General features: G+C 43.4%; 1 protein-coding gene across 15 annotated transcripts in view; it reads right to left on the bottom strand.

The window, feature by feature from the left end:
* LOC147009667 (beta-arrestin-1-like) overlaps positions 1-26,518 on the bottom strand; it is a 113,673-nt gene that overhangs the window by 62,272 nt on the left and 24,883 nt on the right. For all 15 annotated transcript variants that reach the window (XR_015052726.1, XR_015052727.1, XM_085861131.1 and 12 more), the window contains one exon: positions 9,424-9,626. Coding sequence is in view for 13 of the 15 variants with exons in the window: in XM_085861131.1 (XP_085717257.1) it covers positions 9,424-9,626 (203 nt within the window). In the remaining 2 variants the exon portion in view is untranslated. The remainder of the gene's footprint in view (positions 1-9,423; positions 9,627-26,518) is intronic.

The following is a 26,518-nucleotide window of genomic DNA, read 5'->3' as shown; positions in this document are numbered from 1 at the left end:
GCCCCAACTTATTTTTTTATTATTTTTTATTTTTACTTCCCCACTATAAATCGTCCCCTAACCCCCTTTATCGTCCTTGTTCGGCTAACCTATCCTGTCACCTAGCCTACTCCCAACCCCTACGTTCCCTTCCCGGAGGGGAATAAGGGAGAGCTAACGTCCTGTGTCGAGGCCCAACGAAGCCTCAGAATGGCCTCCCCAGAGTTCAGCGATCTTAACACCAAGTGGGTCCAGCGGCCCACAACGACAGCGAGGGGATGGATGGTGCGGAGGGGTACATCTCCTAATCTACCCTAACCATTTAACTGTTAAACTACCCCGGGGCTTTCAACAAGCGCCTCTCGCTTAAACTATTGGTTCTAACAACCCAGATTCCCGTCGCCTGTGTTGGTGTCCTCACAATTTCGGGCCTCGCCCCCCAATTTTCTCTCCGTGCCCTCACACGGTCTCATGGCTGGGACACGTGGCTCCCTTTGGCAGGCACGACCCTCTGCCGAATCTCCCGCTATGGCACCCCCGGGCACTACACTGCCTCCGAGCCTACCAGCTCCCTAACACCGGGGAGTGCCCCCCATGGCACCTCCCCTGAAACGCACACGTGGCAGGCTGGCTTCCCGGGCCCCTTTCCGAGGGTCACCCCTGCCCACAACACTGCCCACGCGGCTAATGGCGCCCCGGGCCCCCGCACCAAGCAGGCGCACCCGTGCCCACTACGCTATCCCGGCCCCCCCATGGGCCCTTGGCCTACCGCGGCCGACTAGCCTGGTGCCCGGGGTACCCACTCAGCGATACTCACCTTTCGCAGCCACGCTCCCAAGCCCGTCAACAGGGCTCCTGCACCCCTCCAAATGGGGTTCGAGCCTACATTCCCACCAACAACAAAACAACCTCCATTTTTCAATTTGACTAACCCCCTAACTCACTTTATACTGACCCCGGGGTCCCTTGGGCGGGAGTCACTCCTCCCCCCAATCACTCATCGCACCATGCATTCCCCATTCGCTCCATACACACAGACCCGCTGGCCTCACTCACTCACCAACAACTCTTCAACACACTCACCGCTGAACTCTGCCATCCTCCTAACTACATCCCCTAACTAACTCGTGCTCCCACGTCATCCCTTAAACTATAGCACGTTCCATTTAACCTACGTAGCTAAACTACGTCAACTCTACACACTCAAAGTCTGTCTCTGTCTCCAAATCATCAAAAATCATTTTATTTCCCAACCTAAATCTGGCTACAATCCCTCTAACTAATCCATTCCACGGACTCCATGAGGACTTACCCCTGCCCCATGGAGTCGGTCTAGCTAAGCTAACCCTTCCCCCTAACTAGTTTCCATCCTGTGCCCAGGTAAGGGGGTCTTCCACCCCTTGCCCAGGAATCCTGTGCACCCGAAAGTGAGGCTTGCTTTTTTTTTTTTTCTTTACCTGCGCAGCACCAGCGCGGCAACTCAGAGCTCGCGCACTTTGCACCTGCCCGTGACGTCATGCAGCTGCACGTGTTCCTCGTCCCTCCTTGGACGGTACCATCCAGCAGGGATACCCCTCCTGCCGGATTCCAACCCCACGTGCAGCCATGGCGTCACCGTGCGCATCAAAAAACACAAGCCCCACGTCTCGAGGGGTTCCCCACGCGAACACATGTGCTTTGCCCGTTGGAGCTTAACACACACGATCGCGTGGAGAACCCGTCCGGTCCAAATCCGTTATCCTGCCTAAACTTTGTCCGTCCGCGGGATCGGCAAATCCACCGCGTGCGTTTCCGGACCGGGACTTCACTCTCGCAAGCGAGCACGTGGCGGTCTCGTGCGTTGCACAGCACGAACCTCGTGCTCACTGCTGGGTGAACCCGGCACGGTCCCCGAAACAACTACAGCCGCTGCTCGGCTTTCTTTACTCACATGTCGTCGTCGTCGCCATTCCACACATGCACACCTGCGTGTCACGACGCTCACAGTCCATTCCATCACATTCACCCCGGGAGACGCGGCTGCGTGCTCCCGCGTGCCAACCGACATCTCCCTTACATACCGCTCTCTCACACACACGGTCTCCCTTGCATAACCCATACCACTCACACGTGGTGCTCCATTCATACAAACCACTCCACTCACACCCGCGGGGGCACTCACCCGCGGTGCCTCATCCACACACGCGGGGGCACTCAACCGCGGTGTTTCATCCACACTGGCCATTCCATCCACACACACGGCCTCACTCACACACGGTGCCTCACCCACACACGGCGTGCTGGGAAGCACGTACTCTGGCACCATCGCCACCACACCACTCACACACGGGGTCGCTTCCACACACGGGGACGCACTCACGCCTTGCACCACACACACAGGGACAACCACACTGGGGATTCGTGTCCCCACCAGGGTCTCCGGGGCCTCTATACCCCCAAGCTCTCCGTGCACCTGCCCACAGCACTCCTCCTCTCAACCTCGCAAAGCACGACCGAACTCACCTGGTCGTGACTCGCCTCAAGGGGGCATACTCCCTCCCCTCGTTCCTGGAGGAGGCCATCCAGGTGCTCGCACTGGGTCCCCACACGCTCCGCGAGCTCACCCCCATTATCCTCCACTACCTCCGTGTGTGTGTGTGCGTCACTCACCCCGTCTTCATCGTGCAGTCTCTCCTCTATTTTTTCTGTCTCCCGTGTCTCTATACATTTTCTCTCCTGGTTCCTTTTTTCTGTCTCTTCCTGGTTCCTTTTTCCTTCCCATCTGAGTCGTTCTTTCTCTCTGAGCCCCATTAGCTGTTCGTTCTCCCTCCGTTGCTCCTCAATCTCCGTTGACTCCAATCTCGCTCTCCGTTTTAGTTGTTCAATTTCACACTCATATAGTTGTTGTTTTCTCTCCCACTGTTCCTCCTGCTCTTTGTTTTCCAATCTCATAGTTTCTTTCAATTGGCTCATTTCCTTCCTGTGTTTCATTCGCTGTTCTCTCACTACTCTTCCTCGTTTCCTCTCCTGTCCTTCCTTCTCCAGTTTCATGGTTTGCTTCATTTGGTTAATCTCCTTTTTGTGTTTCATTCGCTGCTGTCTCATTACTCTTCCTTGTTTCCTCTCCTGTCCTTCCTTCTCCAGTTTCGTTGTTTGCTTCATTTGGTTAATCTCCTTTTTGTGTTTCATTTGCTGCTGTCTCATTACTCTTCCTCATTCCCTCTCCTGTCCTTCCTTCTCCAGTTTCATGGTTTTCTTGATTTGGTTCATCTCCATTTTGTGTTTCATTCGCTGCTGTCTCATTACTCTTCCTAGTTTCCTCTCCTGTCTTTCCTTATCCAGTTTCATGGTTTTCTTCATTTGGTTAATCTCCTTTTTGTGTTTCATTTGCTGTTGTCTCATTACTCTTCCTTGTTTCCTCTCCTGTCCTTCCTTCTCCAGTTTCGTTGTTTGCTTCATTTGGTTAATCTCCTTTTTGTGTTTCATTTGCTGCTGTCTCATTACTCTTCCTCGTTCCCTCTCCTGTCCTTCCTTCTCCAGTTTCATGGTTTTCTTGATTTGGTTCATCTCCATTTTGTGTTTCATTCGCTGCTGTCTCATTACTCTTCCTAGTTTCCTCTCCTGTCTTTCCTTATCCAGTTTCATGGTTTTCTTCATTTGGTTAATCTCCTTTTTGTGTTTCATTTGCTGTTGTCTCATTACTCTTCCTTGTTTCCTCTCCTGTCCTTCCTTCTCCAGTTTCGTTGTTTGCTTAATTTGGTTAATCTCCTTTTTGTGTTTCATTTGCTGCTGTCTCATTACTCTTCCTCGTTCCCTCTCCTGTCCTTCCTTCTCCAGTTTCATGGTTTTCTTGATTTGGTTCATCTCCATTTTGTGTTTCATTCGCTGCTGTCTCATTACTCTTCCTAGTTTCCTCTCCTGTCTTTCCTTATCCAGTTTCATGGTTTTCTTCATTTGGTTAATCTCCTTTTTGTGTTTCATTTGCTGTTGTCTCATTACTCTTCCTTGTTTCCTCTCCTGTCCTTCCTTCTCCAGTTTCGTTGTTTGCTTCATTTGGTTAATCTCCCTTTTGTGTTTCATTTGCTGCTGTCTCATTACTCTTCCTTGTTTCCTCTCCTGTCCTTCCTTCTCCAGTTTCGTTGTTTGCTTAATTTGGTTAATCTCATTTTTGTGTTTCATTTGCTGCTGTCTCATTACTCTTCCTCGTTCCCTCTCCTGTCCTTCCTTCTCTAGTTTCATGGTTTTCTTGATTTGGTTCATCTCCATTTTGTGTTTCATTCACTGCTGTCTCATTACTCTTCCTAGTTTCCTCTCCTGTCTTTCCTTATCCAGTTTCATGGTTTTCTTCATTTGGTTAATCTCCTTTTTGTGTTTCATTTGCTGTTCTTTGTCTATCTCCTCGTACTCCAGCCTTTCTTTCAATTGGTCAACCTCAGATTCATGTTCTTTTTGTTTTCTATTCCATTGTTCCTCTCGTTCTTCCCTCTCCAATCTCGTTGTGTCCTTCAATCTCCTGATTTCTCCTTCCTGCTTCATTCCTTGCTCCTTTACTTTCTCCTCGTATTCAAACCTATTTTTTTCCTTTTGTCGTTCAGTTTCAAATTCATACTCTTTCAGTTTTCTATTCCACTGTCTTTCTTGTTCCTCCTTCTGCAATCTCGTCATTTCTTTCAACTGACTGATTTATTTCTCCTGTCTCATTCGTTCTTCCTTCATTACTCTTTCTTGTTCCTCATTCTTAAGTCTGGCCTTCGCTTCCAGCTGTTCGATCTGTACAGTGTGGTTTCTTAAAGTTTCATTTTCCGTTCTCTTCCTTTCCTCTTTTAACACTCTCAGTTCGTTTTGTAGTTCCCTCTCTTTGTTTTGGTGTTTCTGTAACTCAGAAACTTTCTTTTCCAATTCCTTTCTCATCTCCGCACACTCAGACTTTGCTTTGGCTTCTAACTGTTCTTCCGGCTTGCGCTTGTGGTTTTCTACCCGTCTTCCCAGTTCCTCTGTCTCCGTTTTTCCCTCCAGTCCCAGCTTATCAACTCTCTTCGTCATGTCTTGAAGTCTTTTCTCACACTCCACCGTTTCGATCTTCAATCCCTCCTCTGTCTCCTCCTGGCTTTCTTTTAATTTTTCTAATACCTTCTTTACCTCGTGTCTCGTCTTACACGTCTCCCGAATTATTTTCTCGCCCGCCCCGACCGCGGGCCTGACAGCCGTTGCACTCCCCCCCAGCTCGTTCGTCCCAGCACGTGGCAGCGCAATTTTCTCACCCGTGGTCCGCGTTTCGCTCCTCGCCATTGCCATAATGCCTGCCTGCAGGCCTATGCCCATGCTCTGCATCTCACCCCGCATTTCTTTCATTTGGTTTTTCGCTTCGAGTGCGTTTCCATCCATTTTTTTATTTTCCATTTGTTGCGTATTTCTCTTCATTTCATTGTTCCTTTCTTTCATTTCGTCAATTATGCTCTGCGCGAGTTCCATAACATGCCGCATTGTCACCTGCCCTGGCCACTCCCACTGACTACATTTAGTGGTGGAGTTATAATAAAAAAACCGACCAGATGAACGGCATCGATGCCTTTCCCAACCTTCTGGTACGGGTTTCTCTTGCACGGTGATCTCGTCCTGAGCCATGGATTCTACATTACTATTACACATACCTAATCCACCCGGCACCCGCTCGCCTTGAGACGCCATCTTGCTTCTCGTGAAGGGTTAATTTCGCTCGCTCGTAATTTGGAGGGAATCGGGGGTCGCTTCTCTCACCCCTGGACCGATTCCCGTGAATTTAGCTGGAGACAGGAGAGCCCGTTTTCCTGTTCTCCGATACCAGTGCCGCGAGGAGGGCGATGGATTTGTATCCCACTTCTGACACCAGTGTTACGGATTCGCGCCCACCGGCGTGCTGACGGCCACGTAACTCGAATCGCGGCACGTCGCCCACAGGATGGACAATCCAGTCGTGACCCTCTCGGACTAACGCCGGGAACCAGTCACGGGTGGACCTTTCGGTCTCACCGCGATCGAGCCAATCGGCCCCCGCGTGGGATAGGGTTGCTCGCCAAATTCGACCTACCTAAGTACCCACACGGAGGGTAGACCGGGCGATCGCACCTCGCCGCAGGTCGACTTCGGACACGGGCCACTTAAGCGACCCGTTCCGTACTATCGGGATAACCGAGCGGTGTTATCGTCGGCCTCGACGGTTCGATTAATTATCGGGCGTATTCAGCCCACTATCAACCCTTTACGTGAAGCAAGATAAGGATTCAATGAGAGAAATGACGAAGCGAAGCGGGAAAGCAGTTCAACATAAAGCACATTTATTCGCGATGAACGGAAAGCACACATATACAATTCCACCAAAAGCACATAGAAAAGGAAAAGAAACACAATGCAATTTTACACAAAAAGCAAATGTAAAAGCGAAGACACAATGCAGAGCTATCCGACTACCGAGCACACGGCAACACTTATACAATTCTACTTCACAGACGGCGCCGACAACACATACCCAAAACCAAGAAAAAGAACACCCTCAAGGATGAGGCGGGCCTGAGGCCGTGACCGGGTCGGGCCTACCCGTCTGGTGATGAGACGCGGAGCGGGGATGGTGCCTCAACTCCGCAGGCCTCGCGGACAGTGTCTGGTAGGGGGTGGGAAAAGGGGCCCCCATGGTCGCACTATCTCAGCGCGGGGGGGAAACAGGAGGGGGTTGCTGATGCTCGGGGAAAGGAGGATTTTTACTCTGTCTCGAGTCCCGCGACGAGCGTCTCCACCTCGACCAGGTCGCGCCGTCGGCCTCCCTGGTGTGCAGCTCCCGGCACGACGCGAGCACCCCTCGTCTGCCTTCGCCGCCTCTCCACAGCTCCGTCCTCTTCGCTCCGACTCCAACGCACACGACGACGACGACGACCAACGACTCTTTTCTGAGGAACGCAGCCGCTTATATCAGCCCCGTGGCTTCGCCTTTGACCCCCTGCCTTCGACCTTTCACCTCGCTCCCCATTGGCCCGAGAAAAAGTGGGCGTGAATGCATTTTGATCCATGAATTTGCATATAGCGACCGCCCTCCAACGCCCTGGAGGCGGGGCCAAATCGCCCCTCGCTCACCGATTGGACGGAACAAAAGTGGGCGTGTGTCGTTTTTGATCCGTTTTTGGAGCGGAAAATCCGTGGTTTTGTACACGCTGTTCGGCGCGCGCCCTGCACGAGTCCAATACCGGTACCCACAAGCGGCGCAAGAACGGTGGCGATGCGACGGTTGCGAGGTGTGACGGGAAAGGTCGTGGCTGTTGTGGTGAAGCGGCGTTGTGGTGGGTGGTTGATGTTGTGACGACTGTTGAGACGCGGTTGGCGGTGGTAACAATGGCGGTTGGTCCAAAATAAAGATAGTAAAAGAAAAACGGCTATCCTGAAGAGTCGCAGCACGCATGAATGACATGTATTCCCACTAGACAACGGGTTTGGGCCTAACTACACATATACTTACGGAGATATCTCACCTAAGGGACCTGAATGGTGGTTTGCGAATTTGGTAACCACAACAATATATATAAATAATAAAATAAACATATGGTCGCTACTTCGCGGATTTTCACTTATCATGGGGGGGGGGGGTTGGAACGTAACCCCCGCGATAAATGGGGGATTACTGTACATTGAAACATTAAACTGCTTAAATTTGAGTACCAACTGGAAAAATGAGGGTGTTCTCAAACTTTCGACCAGTAGTGTATATATTGTTACGGCTGTGGAAATTCGCAATACACCAAAAAGGTCCTTAGATCAGTTATGACGCTAAGTTTATGTTCAGATAGGTCCCCACCGTTGTTTAAAGGATATTCTTCGTGTTCACCGGGCTGCGACTCTTTGAGATAGCCGTTTTTCTTTTTCTATTGTTATTTTGAACAAACCTCCACGCAAGCAACAAGCCGTGTTGAAAACCGTCGAACGAAAAAGGAAACCAAAAGAGTTCCGATGGGCACGCGGATTTTTCCCACCTGTTTCTCCGAGGAGTGTGACGGAGGCAGGGGGAGGGCAGCTCGCCACCGATTGGTGGATGAACAGCGTGAGGCGGTCGGGGTGAGGGAACGCCCCTTTTTGGGAAGCTTCCGAAAGGGAGGTGGAGCCAAAAGCGGGGTGGGGCGAAGGGCGGAGCCTCAGATTATTAAAGGAGGACGCGCACGAGGTCCGTTCTCTCTCTGGTCCATGAGCTCTCGTCCTGTGGTCCATCATCCGTTCTCTCTCTGGTCCTGAAGCCCCTTCTGCCCTTCAGTCTTTTCTTGTTTGGTCGTGGGTCGTGAAAGCACCAGCAGCAACGCTGGAGAGAGCTCGCTGACCACGCCAGGGGCCCGAGGTCAGGCGCAGCTACGCAAGGCCGTGGGGAGTCGACGTAGCCACCTGCCCACCATCGCGCCACGAGGGCGCGGGTAAGACCCTTCGGTCTCGTGGGCCTGGCCGATCGACCAGGTTCCACGCTATTCAGTCCACGGACCCTGTCTGCCACCCTTGTCTGTGAGGGTGGCCATTTCTTGCTTTTGGATGAATGCTGTGGCGCCGTGTCCTGCCAAGTAGAAACTGTGTAAGTGACTGTGCTTGTAAATAATAATCGTAGTCGGTGGTATTGCTTTTGCTTCTATGTGCCTGTACATTGCATGACTGCCTTGGCTGTATATACGTGTGCTGTTTAAATAAATGTCCTTGTGTGAAATGTATTCCGTTCATCGTCTTTTTTCCCTTTTGAAAGTGCTATCTTGAATCGCGGAATAGATTAGTAGTGGGTTTTGAACACCCGAGTGAAGAAGAGAATCACATCCGTCGAGGTCGGCGATAACACCGCTCGGTTATCACTGTAGCACGGAACGGACCGCTAAAGCAGTTCGTGTCCTAGGCCGACCTGCGGCGAGGTACGATCGCCCGGTCGACGACTCGCGCAGGTACTTAGGTAGGTCGAATTTGGCGAGCAACCCTTTTCCTGCACGGGTGGGCAATTGGCACGATCGTGGTGAGGTTAAACCCCCACCCGTGACTGGCTCCTGGCAGTAGTTCCAGGAGGGTCACGACTGAACTGTCCATCCGGTGGGCGACGCGGTTGCGATTGGAGTTACGCAATCGCTCGCACGCCAGATGGGCCAGAATTCATAACAATATATATATATATATATATATATATATATATATATATATATATATATATATATATATGTATGTGTATGTGTATGTGTATGTGTATGTGTATGTGTATGTGTATGTGTATGTGTATGTGTGGCCACTCTTAAGTTAAACCATACAACATTTTTAAGGACAACTTGAAAGGATGTCATCGTCGGTACAGATGCCATAATCAGAAGCAAGCTATTTTGTTATGTTCCTTATACATGTTTTGGTTCAAATTGAAGCAAGAGCATGGTAACAAACCGGTGTGCTGTGATGTCCTTTCAGGACTCCAAATAACAAACAAGACAAACACACCTCAAAAATGAATGGGTGAGCATGCTGACCAAGCTTCTTCATAAGGCGTTCCTGCAGTCGGCTGAGGCTGGGGTTGGAAACGCCTTGTTCGGGCTCGGGGAACACTTGTACAGTGTGCACATACAAGTCCTTCCTGAATGTCAAGCCCAGAACATCCAGATCCTCACGTCCATAACGAAATGCACATGTAAGCTTCACATACACTGCCAAAGAGATGAAGGGAAGGCTGTTTCAGGCCAATTCAACTTTAAATGAATATACCCTATAAAGACCCAAGCAAGTCATTCACAATATAATTTCAATTTATGTACATTAGAACTTGGCCAAGACAGCAAAATAGCACAAAAGTAAATCAGGTGATCAAGTTATAAATATAAGAAACAGAGTTAAGCAGAAAAACAGGGAAAATATCTCGTTATAAACTTCAATCAGCACAACTGTCATCGGATCAAAATTCCTGTGATGGACTCTTGATGACTTGACCAGGTTATTTAGTCCACTGCAGGATGAAGCCGTCCCTCAACAACATGGTCCATTCTGCTCTCTTCTGAAACGTGAGGCCATTGCACTCAAGTAAATTTTTCAATTTCATTTCTCCATTTGATCTACTTCTACTTCTTCCACGGCTTTCTCGAGGTTGCAAGTTTGCAATTATTGTGGTCAACTTGTTTCCATTATTTTTACGACATTAACTGGTCAGACTCAGGTCAATTTCATTTTCAGCTCAACTGGAACGTAGTTCCGGGGAGTTTATGAGATGGCACTTCATTCCATCTGTCAGTCCGTCTGCGAACAAACACTTGCAACTTATTCTCTGAAACTACACGCATGATTTTGATGAAACTTGACCACAACCTTCATCACCCAGTAGGTACCAAAGTTTGTTCATGACATTCAAAAAAATAGATAAATAAATAAAAATTATTAAAAAAAAAAAAAATAAAAATCGGGCCCTAAGGGCTTCCACGGGAGGTTTCCCCCCAAATAGGTATTGCGTCGACAGGCTCCCCCTCCTCCCCCAAAATAAGTATTTTCTTTCTTCTCAGGAACTACAGTACACACACACAATTCCGATGAAACTTCACCACAACCTTCATCACCCGTGATGTACCAAAGCTTGTTCAAACCATTAAAAATTGGGGTCGAAGGATGTTTACGGGGTGTGGGGAGGGGTTGTCCCCCAAAATACGTATTTGCTATAACATTGGTTCATTGGTACATTTTCCTGATTCAGTTCCACGTTGAGTTCCTCTTCAGTATCATTATTCTACCACGTGAGCACCCAGGGGTATTACCCCTATTTTTTTGCTAATCTGGAATTTAATTTCCAGATAAGGAAGGTATTGTCATTGCGCATCGTTCGTCCGTCTTCTATTTCGACTTGTCCGGCCAAACCACTGGGCCGATTTGACTGAAATTTGGCAGCAACATTCCTCTCCTGACTGTTAACAAGAATTGTAAAGTTTGTTTGTTCCAGTCACATGACTTCGTCCATCATGGCACATACCATACAAAGGGGCTTTTTCTCTGCCCCTGGCATTTTACCCAATAATTACCCCTTAAATCAAAGTTTGACATGATAATGATGGATATCTTTTTTTAATGATGGATTCAAATACAGCAAAGTAATGATAATGACGTAGTCGGTTTTCATTGGTTAATTTGCTCTGCTTCGTCACGTACAGTTTTGTGACATGACAATAACGGATAAGTGGAATCCCATCCGATCCACTTCATACAACCGAACAGCATGATCTGGATCCAGTGAAACCAAACTCCATTGCATTTTATTAAATCATGTTTACTGATCTTTGGCTGTTTGTGTGGTTAGAACAAGTTTTTTTTCAGACCAGTTAATGCTCAAAAAGGATGCAGCATACATTTATCATTTTTCAATTTCAGACGTTAAAACTTCATTAATTCAATCACCATTAACACAAAATCTTTTGACAGGGGTGGGATAAATGTATCCCCCTTGGAGATGCCAATTTCATTTTGGGGATGGCATAACCCAAATTTGGTCGCATTCTGACCAGTGGGTCTGGAGAAGATGTTTGAAGGAATTAATGCGATTTTCCCCAAAATTGACTGTCAGCCATTTCGACACAATTCCGGTCACGTGATCGGCATGACCTCCGCAATTTAACATCCCTACTCTGTCCTAATGTTGTAACCCAAATTAAATTGGTAGTATTCTGACTGGTGGGTCTGGAGAAGAATATTTTTGAAGAAATTTACTGTCGTCCATTTTGACCTGCTTCAGAAAAGTTACTATAAAGGGGTGCCAATTATTTAAACAAATTAATCACACACATGAACATTATCTTATGGGTTTTCGTTTTAAAGGTAGAAATAACTTTACGTACTGATGGGTTTTAACATATATCATATATAATATAATATAATATATATATATATATATATATATATATATATATATATATATATATATATATATATGTAAGGTGCCCCTTTATGTGAACATTTCTTGAGCATTGCTTGGTTCCTCCAAAGAACAGCTCGGGTAGGACAGCATGCACACAAGATTTTTTTGATTGTGCCATATTTCCTATCATCTGGCATTTTCCACAAGCCATAGAATGTCCCTTCTTTTCTATTGTTTGCCACATGGCACATACCATATAAAGGGGCCTTTTCTATGCCCCTGGAATGTTCCCCAAGAATATCATGGGTGATAAAAGTTGTGGTCTAGTTTCATCAAAATTTTTTGTGTGGTTTTGTAGAAGAAAGCAAATACCTATTTTGGGGTCAACCCCCCGCCCCCCAAAAAAGCAAAAACTATGGCACTTAGGTGGCATTTGTTTCGAAAGCCATTAATTACACATATTGTCCAATGTATATTCCAAGTTTCAGCTGGTTTCAATGAATAGCCTTTGAGATATGAGCACCAACACATTTCAGGTAGACAAACTGACAGACACCAACGTGAATTTCGAGGTTTTTCGCTAAAAACTCAAGAATGCCGAAATGGATGTTACTGAAATTTGGAACGCATTACCTCTATGTACAAAGGATTTACTTCTGAAATGTGCAGTCAATTTCATCCAGTGGAAGCTGAGAAACGAATTTTCAGTCCCCATGTTAAAGTTGCACACAGAGAAACCGTCCCACATAAAGGGGTGGGGGGGGGGAGGGGGAGGGGACGCTTCTCACCTCCCTTGATAAGTTGAGAATCTGTACATATCGAGCTGAAATAGCTCCAAGATTATTTTTTCATTACTTTTTTTTTCAATGTGAGAAATGTATTCACTATATATTTTGGATATTTCCCTGAAATAAGCTCAAAGAGTGGGTCCCGGTGTGTGAGTGCCAGTCCTTCCATCTGTTAACATTTGACAAAAACATCTCCGAACAAACTACCCCACCGATATGGACCAAATTTGATATGACACATCAAAACAGCAAACTCTCATGGGGTTGTGCTCCCCATCTGGATTCGGTCCCAAAAAAGGGGGTGAAAGGGATCTGGATGCACCCCCTATAAAGGGGGTGAAAGGGGTATCTTTTACATGAGACTAAAATATCTCCTCACAAACTACCAGACGATATGGACCAAATTTTGTACGATGCATCAGTACAGCAACATCTCATGGGGCCGTGCTCTCCATCTGGACATGCCCCCTATACAATGGGTAAAAATGGGGATTTTACTCAAAATATTGGAAATTTATTCAAAAATCTTTGTCTCAGAAACGGCCAGACAGATCCAGACCAAACTCGCCACGAGGCAACGGAACCATGCCCGAACCTCAAGTTGTGCTTCGTATGGAGGTATTTCCCCCGGAAATGGGGCCACAAGGCCCCTCCCCAAATCCCTCATTTTTACTAAAACATCTTCTCAACAACTACCTGAGCGATCCAGCCAAAATTTCGCGCAATACATCAGCACAGTAAGTTATCATGGGAGGAGATGATAAATGGGGTTTCTGGGACAACCATTCAAAGCAATGGGGGGGAAAAAAAAAGAAAAACTTTCTGACTCAACCCCCAAAATCCCAAAATAGGAGACTGATTTTCTCCCCACCTATCCCCTTCCCTCCCATACAAGCAAATGTAAAATTGAGACTATGAAAGATTGAGACTGACTGATTAAAGCACTTCTTCCCTTTTATATTTTAATTCCACTCAAAGAGCGAACCAACGAATATTTGCCCATGTTCTACTTTAGGGAATAACTTCATTTTCGTACAACATTCATTTCCATCGAGTCTATTCACAAAGAATAACTTGGAACTTGGTTTAAGTGTCTTTGTTGAGCAGAAATGAAATGATAAACTTCTCTTGATGCTCTTATTTGACCACCCCCTGAGACACATCATTTGGAGATAGTGGTAAATTGTTTTTCCATTGTTCAATTGATAACCATCAAAGTTTTCAATCTATTCAAGGATATTAATTTTTTCTTTATGTCCTCCAACTTATTTGTAATTAAATTTATCCGCTTATTTGTTTGATATACTTTTACCCCGGTTATTTCTTCAATAAGACGTATTTGATATTTCTCACATTCTTTAAGTTTTCCATTTAAATACCAAGGCTGATTAAATCTCCACTCCTTGGTTTGGTTATTGCTTGGTTCTATCATTTATAAATCAGTAAAAAGACGGCGGTAGCCCGTTAAAATTCCCAACCCAATATCTTAACACTTATACTTATAACCATAAGGGAGACTATCGATTCCATTCTTTAAAATATATATTTTATCATCAAAAGCTCCTTATGCTTTCTTATTTATCTCTTCTGTATATAATTGATGTTTATAACTTCTTGTTGTATTCATTTTTCTGTACTCTTCCTTCTTTAAGGTTAAACAGTTGTAATAATGTTTAAAGTTTATTGTTTCCTTGATTATATTTTTCTTTATTCCCTTTAGCTTCTTATCACACCTTTCAATGTTATTATTATCAATATACATGAAAGCATAAGACTTTGATCTCAATCCTATAAATTCACTCATGACATTCCCACCCAATTCATCTTTAAACTTACCAATAACCTTTTTATTCTTTGATGAAAACAACACATCACCTGACTTATAATTACTTGTATCATATACATCAATAATATCAATCATATCCTCATATACATCACTTGTCTTAATTTCTAATATAAAACTATCTGTATCCACATATAACGACACATTATCCTTATACTTTGATGTTAAATTATTATAGTAATAGTCATACATATAACACCTTTGACAAGTCAAGAATTGATGTTCCCATATAAATAGGTTTATCCAATTCAATACTCTCTTTTTTTCAAATGAATAGCACAAAAGTTCTCTGAAAACACCTCCGCTCACTCAAAACTTGGTCTATTAATTAACTTTGAAGCCTGTTTCCAAGATGTAGCAAGTCTTATGTTTTGTCAATTCCTTACATTTTCCATAGTCTTTCCAAATACAGCATTATTCATTAATTTATAAAAGTCCTCAAAATCAGTTTTTGCTTCTGATTTCCTTTTTGCATTAAAATCGATATACTTGTTTAACCAATGACATTGTTTGATTTTCACAATCCGATGAATTTTCCTCACTCTCAACCCAGCAGATAAATATTGTCTCAAGTTCCTTTGATGCAAAACATAACTTTCTTTATCATTAAATGTAGTAAGTAGTTTTTCTGTAGATTTACCTTTCATATTAAATGACTGTTGGTAATCACTCAACTATTCTTTTCTTGGACTTTCTTTATCAGGGGCATAAGGAAGGTTTTTATGTTTGTGATGAAGTTCTTCTGGATATTTTAAATCAACCTCAAAATAATATCCAACTTCAGCTTCATCCAATTCTTTTTGAGAGGAGACAACAATGTCTCTTGTAAAACTTTTTCATGATGTTTTTCTTTAACCCATTTAAGTTTTCCATAAGGTAAAGATTGAGACATAGCCCACCCATACAAATTCTTAGCATCATAACACATCAGGTAAGAGTTGTGCTCATTCTTATTATAATCAGGAAGATATTTGTTATTTGCTTTGGCATATCTCTTGGAACATACTTGAGATATTCCTCGTCTTTTAGCCTTCTCTATCATTAAAAGCATATCTAAATCACTGATTAATTCCAAATTGTTTTGTCATTTTTAACAAAGCACTCCAAGACAAACCCGGGGCTGTGGAACAGTGAGCGGGGTCAAATCCATAAGAATTTTTAGATCCTCGTGGAGGATCTCTCAGGCTTACTCACAATATTGTTCTTCATCTTCTTCTTGTGGACTTTTTTGTTTCACAGCCTCCAGTTTTCATCGAAACTTCCTGAAACTTGGCATATATATGTAAAAATACCCTGCGCAGACATTAACCATCGCCGATTTTGAAAATTCCTCCTAGAAAAAAAGTTATGACATCAAAATATCTCCGCTAATGCATATCGCCTAAAAATTGCCTCACCGACTCCATTGTCCACGTGTTTTTGGCTGGGGGCGTAGGCGGAGCCTCCATCGCCTCAGATCGAGGCTCCGCTCCGAAGAAGGGCAGGGAGTGTTTCCTCCAGCCAATGGACAAAGAGCGAGCAAAGCCGAGGCGCTCCAGCCAATGGGAAGCCAGAATGCCAGAAAAAAACTACAGAGCCGCTTCGCGGGGTGGGCCACCGACACGCCACCCATCCAATGGGAGGCAGAGTTACCTCAGGACGGATCCCTCCCACTTCGCAGGAGGGGTTGAATAATGGTCGGTGCGATCCGTCTGGGTCATCTCGTCTGGTCTGCTGGCCATCTTTCGTCTTGGTGCTGGCTGGCGTCTACCGCTTCGTCTTGGTTCCTTGGTGCGAGGTTGTCTGTGTGGGTTCGAGTCCTACCGTGGTGGTTGGAGCATCCAATCTTCCCAAGTCATTCCACAAGAATCCCGAGCTCCACAAGGGCAGGTCGGCAAGCCATGCGAACGCGGCCAGGTTCCGACCCAACTCTGACCTCCAGCCTGTCTATCCCGTTGGCTGTGAGGGTCAAAATAAAGACAATCCGGGTCCATTTTGTTTTGGTGTGTGTGTGTCTGTGGTGGCACCGTCCTACAAGTAGAAATTGTACAAGTGTTGATTGCTCATTGCACATTGCCTGCATATTCGTGATAACTCTGCTCTGTGTCTCCCTTCCCAATTATTGGAAAATAAATCCCGTTAAATGTTCCAGTTCGTTGTCCACGTTTTCTTTCATTGGCCGAGCATGGTTCGGGCTTGAGAATTTGGAAGGCAGTTTGTGCCGTAAGTTGTCATTGGGATCGGCGCGGCTCTGGTAATTCCCGCTCGGTTACGCCGGACCCGCGTTGGTACAAGCAACTCGGTTCGGACAGAGTCGGCCGAGGGTGTGGCTTCCCCGGTAGCTAGAGGGCGTGAGTACTTAGGTAAATTGGAATAGACAAGTGGACCCTACCTCATGCTGTCGAAATATTTGCGACCACGGTCCTTTAAGTGACCCGTCGACTCTGGAGTTATCCGGGGTGACGACCTTTCGATTCCGGTGTTCAGTGGGAGACGGCCCGACTGCTCCGTCTAGCGGTCGTCCTCGCCACCGAATCCCCGGCCCACAACAGTATTACGTGTCATCATATTAATCTGTCATATACTTCTTATATATAAATGACAGCAAGAAGGCTTAAAGAAAATTATAATTTTTGCATTCAAGTATACTGACAAGAAAAGGGTGTTCGATTTTAAATTCCATATGAATTGGAACATACACACAGACTTTCAATTAAGAACTGGCCTTATACTGATGTTAAAAACCCCACGAATAGAGATTTGATTAAAATATTAAATAAAAATGAACTTCTAAAGGCGATGAAATACAAAAGTCTTTTAGAAATCATCAACAAATCTTACTGGTTTCCTATTATGAGAAAAATAATTGTGCATTCAAGAGTATCGCAGAATCCAGATGAAGATATGTATGAGATTCTATGGGGTGAAAGTGGTTCAAGGATAGTAAGGGATGAGGAAGGAGTTGAAGAAAGTGAGACAAAAGAGAAGGAAGAGAGGGAGGAGAGGGAGAAGAGAGAGGAGGAGAGGGAGAAGAGAGAGAAGAGAGAGAAGAGAGAGAAGAGAGAGAAGGAGGAGAGGGAGAGGGAAGAAAGAGAGAATAAATAAATATAAAAATTTGAAAACCAGTGAGATTTTAAAAAGATCAAAGGTAATACAGAAAATAAATCAATCTCAACGCACCGAGGAGGAAAACAAAGAATTGGCAAGTCTATTTGAAATATATGCATCAAGACTATTAACATCGGTTTCAGGGAGAAGATTTCAACGAGAAAGTGGAGATAAAGAAGAGAAAGAAGGAAAAGATTATATTATTGATGATGTTGTTGTAATTGACTTTGATTAAAGTTTTACATTTTTTTCTTAAATAAATGGAGGAGAGAGTGAAGACATTTCTAAGGATTGTTTATGTTTTTAAAATTAAGATTCAAATGTGCATGTTGGAAACTAAAAAGGTTTTCACACTCTGTCGGAATTTTTCACATAAATGAATGAGTTAGTGTCTCAAATGTAAAAAGAAAACCAAGAATAAAAATATGTCGTATGTTAAAAGTAAAAACAATAGGGTTATCCAAAAAGGTACATGTTCAGTGTGTGGCTCAAAAAAGAGTGAATTCATCACCAAACACAAACGAGGGGGAGATATGCAAAAGTTTTTATCAGACAGTAAATTTATGACAACTGCAATACCAGGGGAATTACATCTACTAGGGTATTCTTATCTTATCGGCTCTAATGTCATTAATATTGAAGAGCAATTAGCTGATGAATTAAATAAACCAATAATCACAAAGTTTCCTTGAAGGAAGGTTTATTCCAAGGAAGTTGATTATATCTGATCCAGTGATTTAATTGAACTCAATTATGATAAGGAACACAAGTATGCTTTAACCATTATTGATTTGAGGAGTAGATATGCATGGGTTGTCCCTTTGAAAAACAAAACAGGTAATACTCTTATGTTAGCTTTCCACCAGATATCTATCTATAATTCCAGCAATCTCTGTGTCTGTCTGTCTGTCTGTCTGTCTGTGACCGCTGTTTCTCGACAACCACTGGTCTGATGTAATTGAAACTTGCAAGGTATATTGCTGGGGACCTGAGTATGTGCCTTTTCAAGGTTTGATATTAATCAGACAAGTGATTCTCAAGTTATGGCCATTTATTTACCAAACCAATGACAGGACACGGTGCTATGACGTCACGATTGATGTCTCAATTGTTGTTCTTTTTTTTTCTTTTTCTTTTTTTGCACATACGGGCCCGCACGAGTTCAATAAAAGCAAGAGAAAACCTAAAAAAATTGTGGACTGATGAGGGTACAGAGTTCTACAACAAAACATTGATGAATTTTCTATAAAATTACAACATTACATTGTACAGCACCTTTAATGAAGGAAAAGCGGTTGTTATTGAGCGTTTTAATCGCACTTTAAAAGAGAGACTATATAAAAAATTCACTCAACTCGGTTCTCAACAATGGTTATCTTTAATTCAAGATATTGTACATAAGTACGCCACGATTCATACCTCAACTAAAATGAAGCGAATCAGAAATATTTACAAAATTAAAATATGGAAAAGAGATTAATGTCAGAAAGTCTCAGTTCAAAGTTGGTGATATAATAAGAATATACAGGTGGAAATCTCATTTTGGAAAAGGTTATACCAAGCGATGGACAAATGAATTTTTTTAAAATGTTGATGTCGTCGGAACAGTTCCTTGGACTAACAAATTATGTGATTTAAAGGGGGAAGAGATTTTAGGTTCATTTTATTCACAGGAATTACAAAAGACAAAGATAAATTGAAAAATATTTTTTATGACTTCACCCCTTTTTTTAACTCCACCCCTTTTTGACTCCACCCACACAAGCCACATCCACACAAGCTCCAGCCACATAAGCCACATCCACCATATCCACATAATTAGTGATTAGTTTATTAGTTCCCACACACATGTTTATTTAATTAAAAAAATTGCTCCACCCACACAAGCCCCACCCACACAAGCCACATCCATGCAGACCTCACCCACACAAGCTCCACCCACCCACACAAGCCCCACCAACACAAGCTCCACCCTGTGCACCCCACCTTTGACCCACCACCTCCCTCATCCCACACCCCACCCTTCCCCCCACACACACGGGGAGGGGAGGGGAGAGGGATGAGGGGGGTGGTGGATCGTTTGGGGTGCGCACATACCTCGAGTCCCAACATAGAAAGAGTTATGACAACCGGGAATTTGACGCCATTTTGTTTCCATTGCTTGTGCCATGCACAAGCGCACTGCCCACTACAGCGTGTATATTGTGCTATGTTGTGCAATTCATGACCTGCCCTGTGTCCCTCTCTTTTAATACAATTTCATCCAATATCTAGACTCTGATGATTTTGTTAATTATTGCAATAATCATTGTTTAAACATGTTTTATCAAGAAGTGAGAAGAAAAACGAACAAAGAAGGGACAGAAAAGAGCGTTCAAGAGGATGGAAATGCAGGGTAGAGTGCAGGTATATCAGAAAAAATAAATAAAGGGAAAATGATATAGACTAAACTGGAAAACTACGAGTATTTTTCTTTGAATCATGATCATTCAACCACCATGCAAGTATGTAATTTTTACATAGAATCCTGTTTCTCCACATTCCCTTGGTCAACATAATTCATTGCAACTCACAATGCTTTTATTAAATTATTTTTCTGTCTGTCTGTCTGTGTCTGTCTGTCTGTCTGTCTCTCTCCTTCTCTAATTTGCTGGTCTACCTTACTATGATGTCTTATACATGCAAAGGTAAATTGTTGTGTGTACACACACACACACACACACACACACACACACACACACACACACACACACACACACACACACACACACACACACACACACACACACACACACACACACACACACACAACAATTCAATCCCATCAAATCAACAAGAAGCTTGCCTTTAACGCCACAATAACAATGCAGCATGAGCCTGTTTGTCTTTTGGATATAGAAAACTTCAATGAAAAGTAATTTACTTGAAATCCACGGTGTAAAGATTTGTCAAGAATCAAGACAAATTAATGTAAGCCAAGTTGTAATGTCGCCAGGTGTAAAAAAATATTTTTCAACTCATATTTTCTTATGACTCCATTTTCGAGTAGATTTGAGCCTTATTGTACATGGGCTATAAAATCATCACAAATGAGACATTTTAGGTACTATTTAACAATTTCACATGGTCGTGAAAGTAGTGGAATTGTTTATCGATTTGTCTTGGAATGCAAGAAAAAACATCCATGAGAGTTTTAAGGAAAATGAACGTTTAGTATTGAAAAAAGGTGAAAAATTAATGTTGATTTTCAATAAGAATTCAATTCGTACGACGGTACGAACAGTTGTAAAATCATAGATATTTTCATAACTGGAGGAGTAATTTCAAAGGAATTCCAGACCATAGTCGCCATCCATATAATCTTGCTTCCCATAACCTTTCCGAATGATTTTTCAATATGCATTTTCAAAAGTTAAATAGTACCTTTAATAGTGTACATCAAACTACACATATTCCAAATCATAAAAACGTGAATAGAAAATTTTTAAAAAGGCAATTATGATACAAACTACAAAGTACTTAAAACTCTATGAAATTTACATATTTACACTTGTATTGCTCAAAAGTGAGTGCAGCGAAAAAATAAACGAAGGCTCTGGCCAAATTTAGCCCCGATATTCTAACAAGTGACCCCATAAATGAAAACACAGAGCCCCCATGATTTTTGTAATGATTTGCACTGCATAAAATCAGTGTCCATGACAGTCATGTCCATTTTAGGTCAAGAGCACCCGACAACATATAAAATCTTTTTTTTTTTCTTCTGAGTGAGAGTTATTTTGACAAGTTATTTATATTCATTCCGTCCAGAAAAAGAAATTTCCAAAAGGGTGAATGAATCAGCTTTACCACTTCAAATTTGCAACATCAAAATATTTCATTCACTCTTAAATTCTTCCAACTAAATAAATACATGTACTCTTCAATGCTTACTTTCCAGTAAATATTCTGATCAAACGAACCACATTCAGTACTGGAACAGAAAATGGCTAAAATAAGGGCTCTATTCACCCACAGTTTCCTTCTTTCAGGATTTCTCAGGAATCTGTACATGTGAAATCCCTTCTCCGACTGATAACTGCACCCAAAGGCACAGTAACTCGTCATCTTTCAAGAAATTAGCAAATGTAGACAACATAAAAATAGTGATCTTCGATGTAAACAAACGCAAAGTGTAAAACATGCCGAGAAAGCCGGAAACAACATGGCGTCCACAGACCACGTGACCACTTTTTTCCGGACTAGTCATGTCGTAACTCTTCTATGTCGGGACTCTCCACCGACTCCCCCCCCCCCTTTTTACATCTCCTTTATTATTTTCTTGTAATTCAAAATCAGATAATTATAAGGGAAGCATATACAATTAAACAAAAGTAAAAACATTAAACAAAATCTTCTTTCGCAGCAGTCTGATGGTTTGTTTTGGTTTTGAAACTCGATCAACATATTCTGTTCAAAACAAAGAGTGAAGAACAATTAGGGTATATAAAGATGATTATTTTATGATATTAATAAAAAATATATATATATATATATATATATATATATATATATATATATATATATATATATATATATATATATATATATATATATATATATATATATATAACATTTACCTCCAGAAGATAGAGTGTCATGTCAGATTCCTCCATAAGATCAAGTTGTGTGTTTGGTTCATCCAAACAGGTGTTTAAACTGAAAAAATAATAATAATAATGAGTCAGACACACACACACACACACACACACACACACACACACACACACACACACACACACACACACACACACACACACACACACACACACACACACACACACACACACACACACACAGACAGAGGGAGAGAGACAAAGACATAAAGACACACAGAGAGACAGAGGGATAATTTCTCACCTTTGACTCGACTCATTCAAAGTCAGAGGACGTGAGAGAATTTCTTGCCAACCAACAAAAATGGCATTCAATCAATCTTCTGATGGATCGAATGTCTTCAAGGAAGTCATTCATTTTTAGCCATTCGTCGTGCAATTCAAATAACTCATGTTCCAGATCAGTTATCAACGATGTTCTTATTGGGGAAAACCTGTTAGAAAAAGACATACAATAATTATTGGTTGTATAGTGATATAATTCTGTATAAAACAACAAAAAATGAATTTATAAAATCCAATATAAAACAAGGATCTCACCTTTCATCTTGTGAAAACAATTGATCTGCAAGGTTCTAGTAATAATCTGAACGCTCCATATTCAAAATAAAACACACTCGGCACACAAGTTTGTTTACATAGACAACTTGATGATGTCAATGAAATGTGAAAACAATGGGTTTTTTCGGGGTGTGTCCCACATAGGAAATGACTTCAGAATTTTTTTGGCTTGGTTCGGGCGAGGCAGCTTGGCTGACTTCAGACCGACTCATTTTAACACGATAATGAAACAGCTTACTTTGAATGATTTTGAGAAAACTTACATTGAAAAGCTGTTTTTGCTTGCTTTTCGCTAAACTTTGTTCTGTTGGTGTTCTGATGATTTAAGACATAACCATGAGAGACATGGGCAAAGAATACTTCCTCATTTTCACAGCATGACTGTGCTCTTAAAGGCACTTCGCCATTTTACAGAACCGAAGGAGGGATAGTGAACTTCCCTTTCTTTCGTGCTTTAAGAGATAAAGTGAATATACTCGATGGACATGAATGTTAAAAAAAAATTAAGTTATTCCCAAAAGTAGAACATGTACAAATATTTGTTGGTTCGCTCTCTGAGTGGAATGAAAATATGAAAGGGAAGAAGTGCTTTAATCAGTAAGTCTCAATCTTTCATAGTCTCAATTTTACATTCGCTTGTATGGGAGGGAAGGGGATAGGTCGGGAGAAAATCAGTCTCAATTTTACATTTGCTTGTATGGGAGGGAAGGGGATAGGTGGGGAGAAAATCAGTTTCTTATTTTGAGCTTTTGGGGCTTGAGTCAGAAAGTATTTCCCCTTTCCCCTATTCATTTGAATGGGTGTCCCAGAAACCCCATTTATCATCTACTCTCCAACCCCCAAGTCAGGTACCATCAGGTGTGGGAGCATGTGCCGGAGCAGCTTGTCGCCATGTCCACTTTCTGCCAGCACTCCAAGGGGCCTCTGTCTGGCCATCCACAGGTAGATGTTTGGCCCATCCCCATCTCTGAGATGCTGATCAACCTGCTGCAAAAATGAAGCATGCGGTTGGCCCATTGGTCTCCTCCACTCACGAGGCTCCCATGCTGAGAGAATGTGGTGAGCAGGATCAGCGTCAGGAAAACGAGCTGCATGTCCATGCAGCCGCAGCTGACGCCCACAGGCTATGCAGGTAACAAATCTCATTTGAGTCTCTCTCAACAACCGCTTGTTGGACACAAAGTCCGAACAACGATAGACAAGGATTCTTCGAAGAGACCTGGTACCAAAGGAATTAAGTCTCCATCTCAGATCCCTGGTCAGATCTCACATCCATAAAGCAAGACTGAAAGCACCAAGGCCCTGAAGACTCAGTCTTTTGTCTTCCTGCATAGGTACCGATGGCACCATACCCCATGATCCAGTGAATCCATGACTCCACAGGCCAACCCAGACATCGACTGACTTCTGGCTCGGCTCTCAGTCAATAGTTATGAATATCACTGTCAAGGTAAATGAATCTCTCCAATGACCTCAACATCCTCACCACAAACAGGTACAGATGAGATAACAGCATCCAAGATGTCATTGAAAGCCTGGATCTAAGTTTTGACCCAACAAACCCGTAATCCCAGCGGCTCAGACTCCTCATTCAGCACCTCGAGGGCCCCCAAAAGGATATCTAAAGTCTCCGCAAGGATGACTGCATCATCTGCGAAATCAAGGTCTGAGATCTTGACATTCCCAAACGATGCACCGCAGCTTGATCTTTCCGACATCCTCCCTAAAATCCAGTCCATACAAGTGCTGAAAAGTGTGGGGGCCAGTACACACCACTGACGAACTCCAGTAACAACTGGAAATAAGTCAGAGATGGTACCACCACACTTCACAGCACTCTCAGTACCAGAGTAGAGTTCAGACATCAGATCGATCAGTTTTGGTGGCACCCCACGAAGACCAAGAATCCTCCAGAGGGCATCCCGATTCACTGAATCGAACGCTTTACAGAGATAAACATAGGCTGCAAGCAGCCCCTGCCGAAATTCTCGTCTGCATTCGGTGAGGACACGAAGAGCAAGGATACGGTCAATCGTTGCCCTCTTTGGTGTAAAGCCTGACTGCTCTGGACGCTGGTGCTCAAGCAGATGGTGGCGAACCCTATCAAGAATTATCCAAGCAAAGACCTTGCCCGGCACTGAGAGCAGTGTCACTCCTCGGTAGTTGTTGCAGTCTTGGCGATAGTCTTGGCGAAGGGGATAGTTGGGGAGAAAATCACTCAATTTTACATTTGCTTGTATGGGAGGGAAGGGGATAGGTGGGGAGAAAATCAGTCTCCTATTTTGGGCTTTTGGGGCTTGAGTCAGAAAGTTTTTCCCTTTTTCCCCATCCATTTGAATGGGCGTCCCAGAAACCCCATTTATCATCTACTCATGGGGTTGTGTTCCCCATCCGGATCCGTCCATTTAAATGGGTTTAAAGGGAGATTTTGCCATAAATATTGGTATTTCATTCAAAAATCTTCTTCTCAGAAACCAACAACTGGATTGAGACCAAGCTGGCCATGCAGCATCGCGACCATGCCCTAACCTTAAGTTGTGCTCCCCATGGTCATATCGCCCCTGGAGAGGGGGCCACGGCCTTCCTCCCCTTATCCTTCATATTCACTAAAAACATTTTTCTCACAAACTACTTTGACCGATATGGACCAAATTTGGTACAATACATCAGAACGGTAAGGTCTCATGGTGTTGTGATCCCCATTGGGATCCACCCCTTTAAGAGGCTGAAAAGAGGGGTTTCGCCTCAAATTCAGGAAATGTATTTTAAAATCTTCTCAGAAACCAACGGCCAGATGCAGAACAAACTCTTCATGAAACGTAAGGACCATGCCATTAACTTAACCTCTGCTCTCCATTACCGTACCACTTCAGCCATGGCCCCTTTCCCCATAACCTTCATTTTCATGCTGCCTGTTGAGGAAATAGAAATTACCATCAGTCCCCCACGGGACTATTTTTTAATTGTAATGTGATTTTTCAGCTTTATGTCACAATTGTTAAGTAAAATAGCACCGCAAAGCGGGCGTAACCCCTCAGCCCCTTGGCACAAACCAATTTCAAGATGGTGGCCATATTGAAAATTGCAGCACGCCCATTTTTGAAAAGAACCTTCCTCTACTCAACCCCAACACACCCAGCAAAAATGGATTTAATCAGACAAGGCGTTCTCCTCGAAATTGACGGAAACCAATTTCAAGATGGCTGCCGTGGCGGCCACAGTGAAAATCGCAGCATGCCCATTTTGGAAAGGAACCTTCCTCTACTCAAGCCTATTATACCTCACCAGAATAAAATCAATGTGTGAAACCGTTCTCAAGTTATTGTCCGGAAACCAAATTCAAGATGGCTGCTCTTGCCGCCATATTGGATATCGGATTGCGCTGAATATCGAAAGGAACCTTCCTCTAAACACCCCCATTATATCACACAAAAATGAAATAAATAAGTCAAGCTGTTCTCAAGTTATTGTCCAGAAACCAAATTCAAGATGGCTGCCCGAGCCGCCATATTGGATATCGGATTGTGCTGTATATCGAAAGGAACCTTCCTCTAACCACCCCCATTATATCCCCATGAAAATAAAATGAATCTGTCAAGCCGTTCTCAAGTTATTGTCCGGAAACCAAATTCAAGATGGCTGCCCGAGCCATATTGGATATCGTATCGCACTGATTATCGAAAAGAACCTTCCTCTACCCTGCCCCAACACACACTGCAAAAAATGGATTTAATCAGACAAGGTGTTCTCCTCAAAATTGATAGAAACCAAAAGT

Source organism: Eptatretus burgeri, chromosome 17 (assembly GCF_056783735.1).
Source record: "Eptatretus burgeri isolate ZD-2024b chromosome 17, Ebu_testis_v1, whole genome shotgun sequence".
In the NCBI taxonomy this organism is placed as follows: Eukaryota; Metazoa; Chordata; class Myxini; order Myxiniformes; family Myxinidae; genus Eptatretus; species Eptatretus burgeri.
Note: the sequence above shows the minus strand (reverse complement) of the source record. Positions and strands in the feature narration are given on the sequence as shown.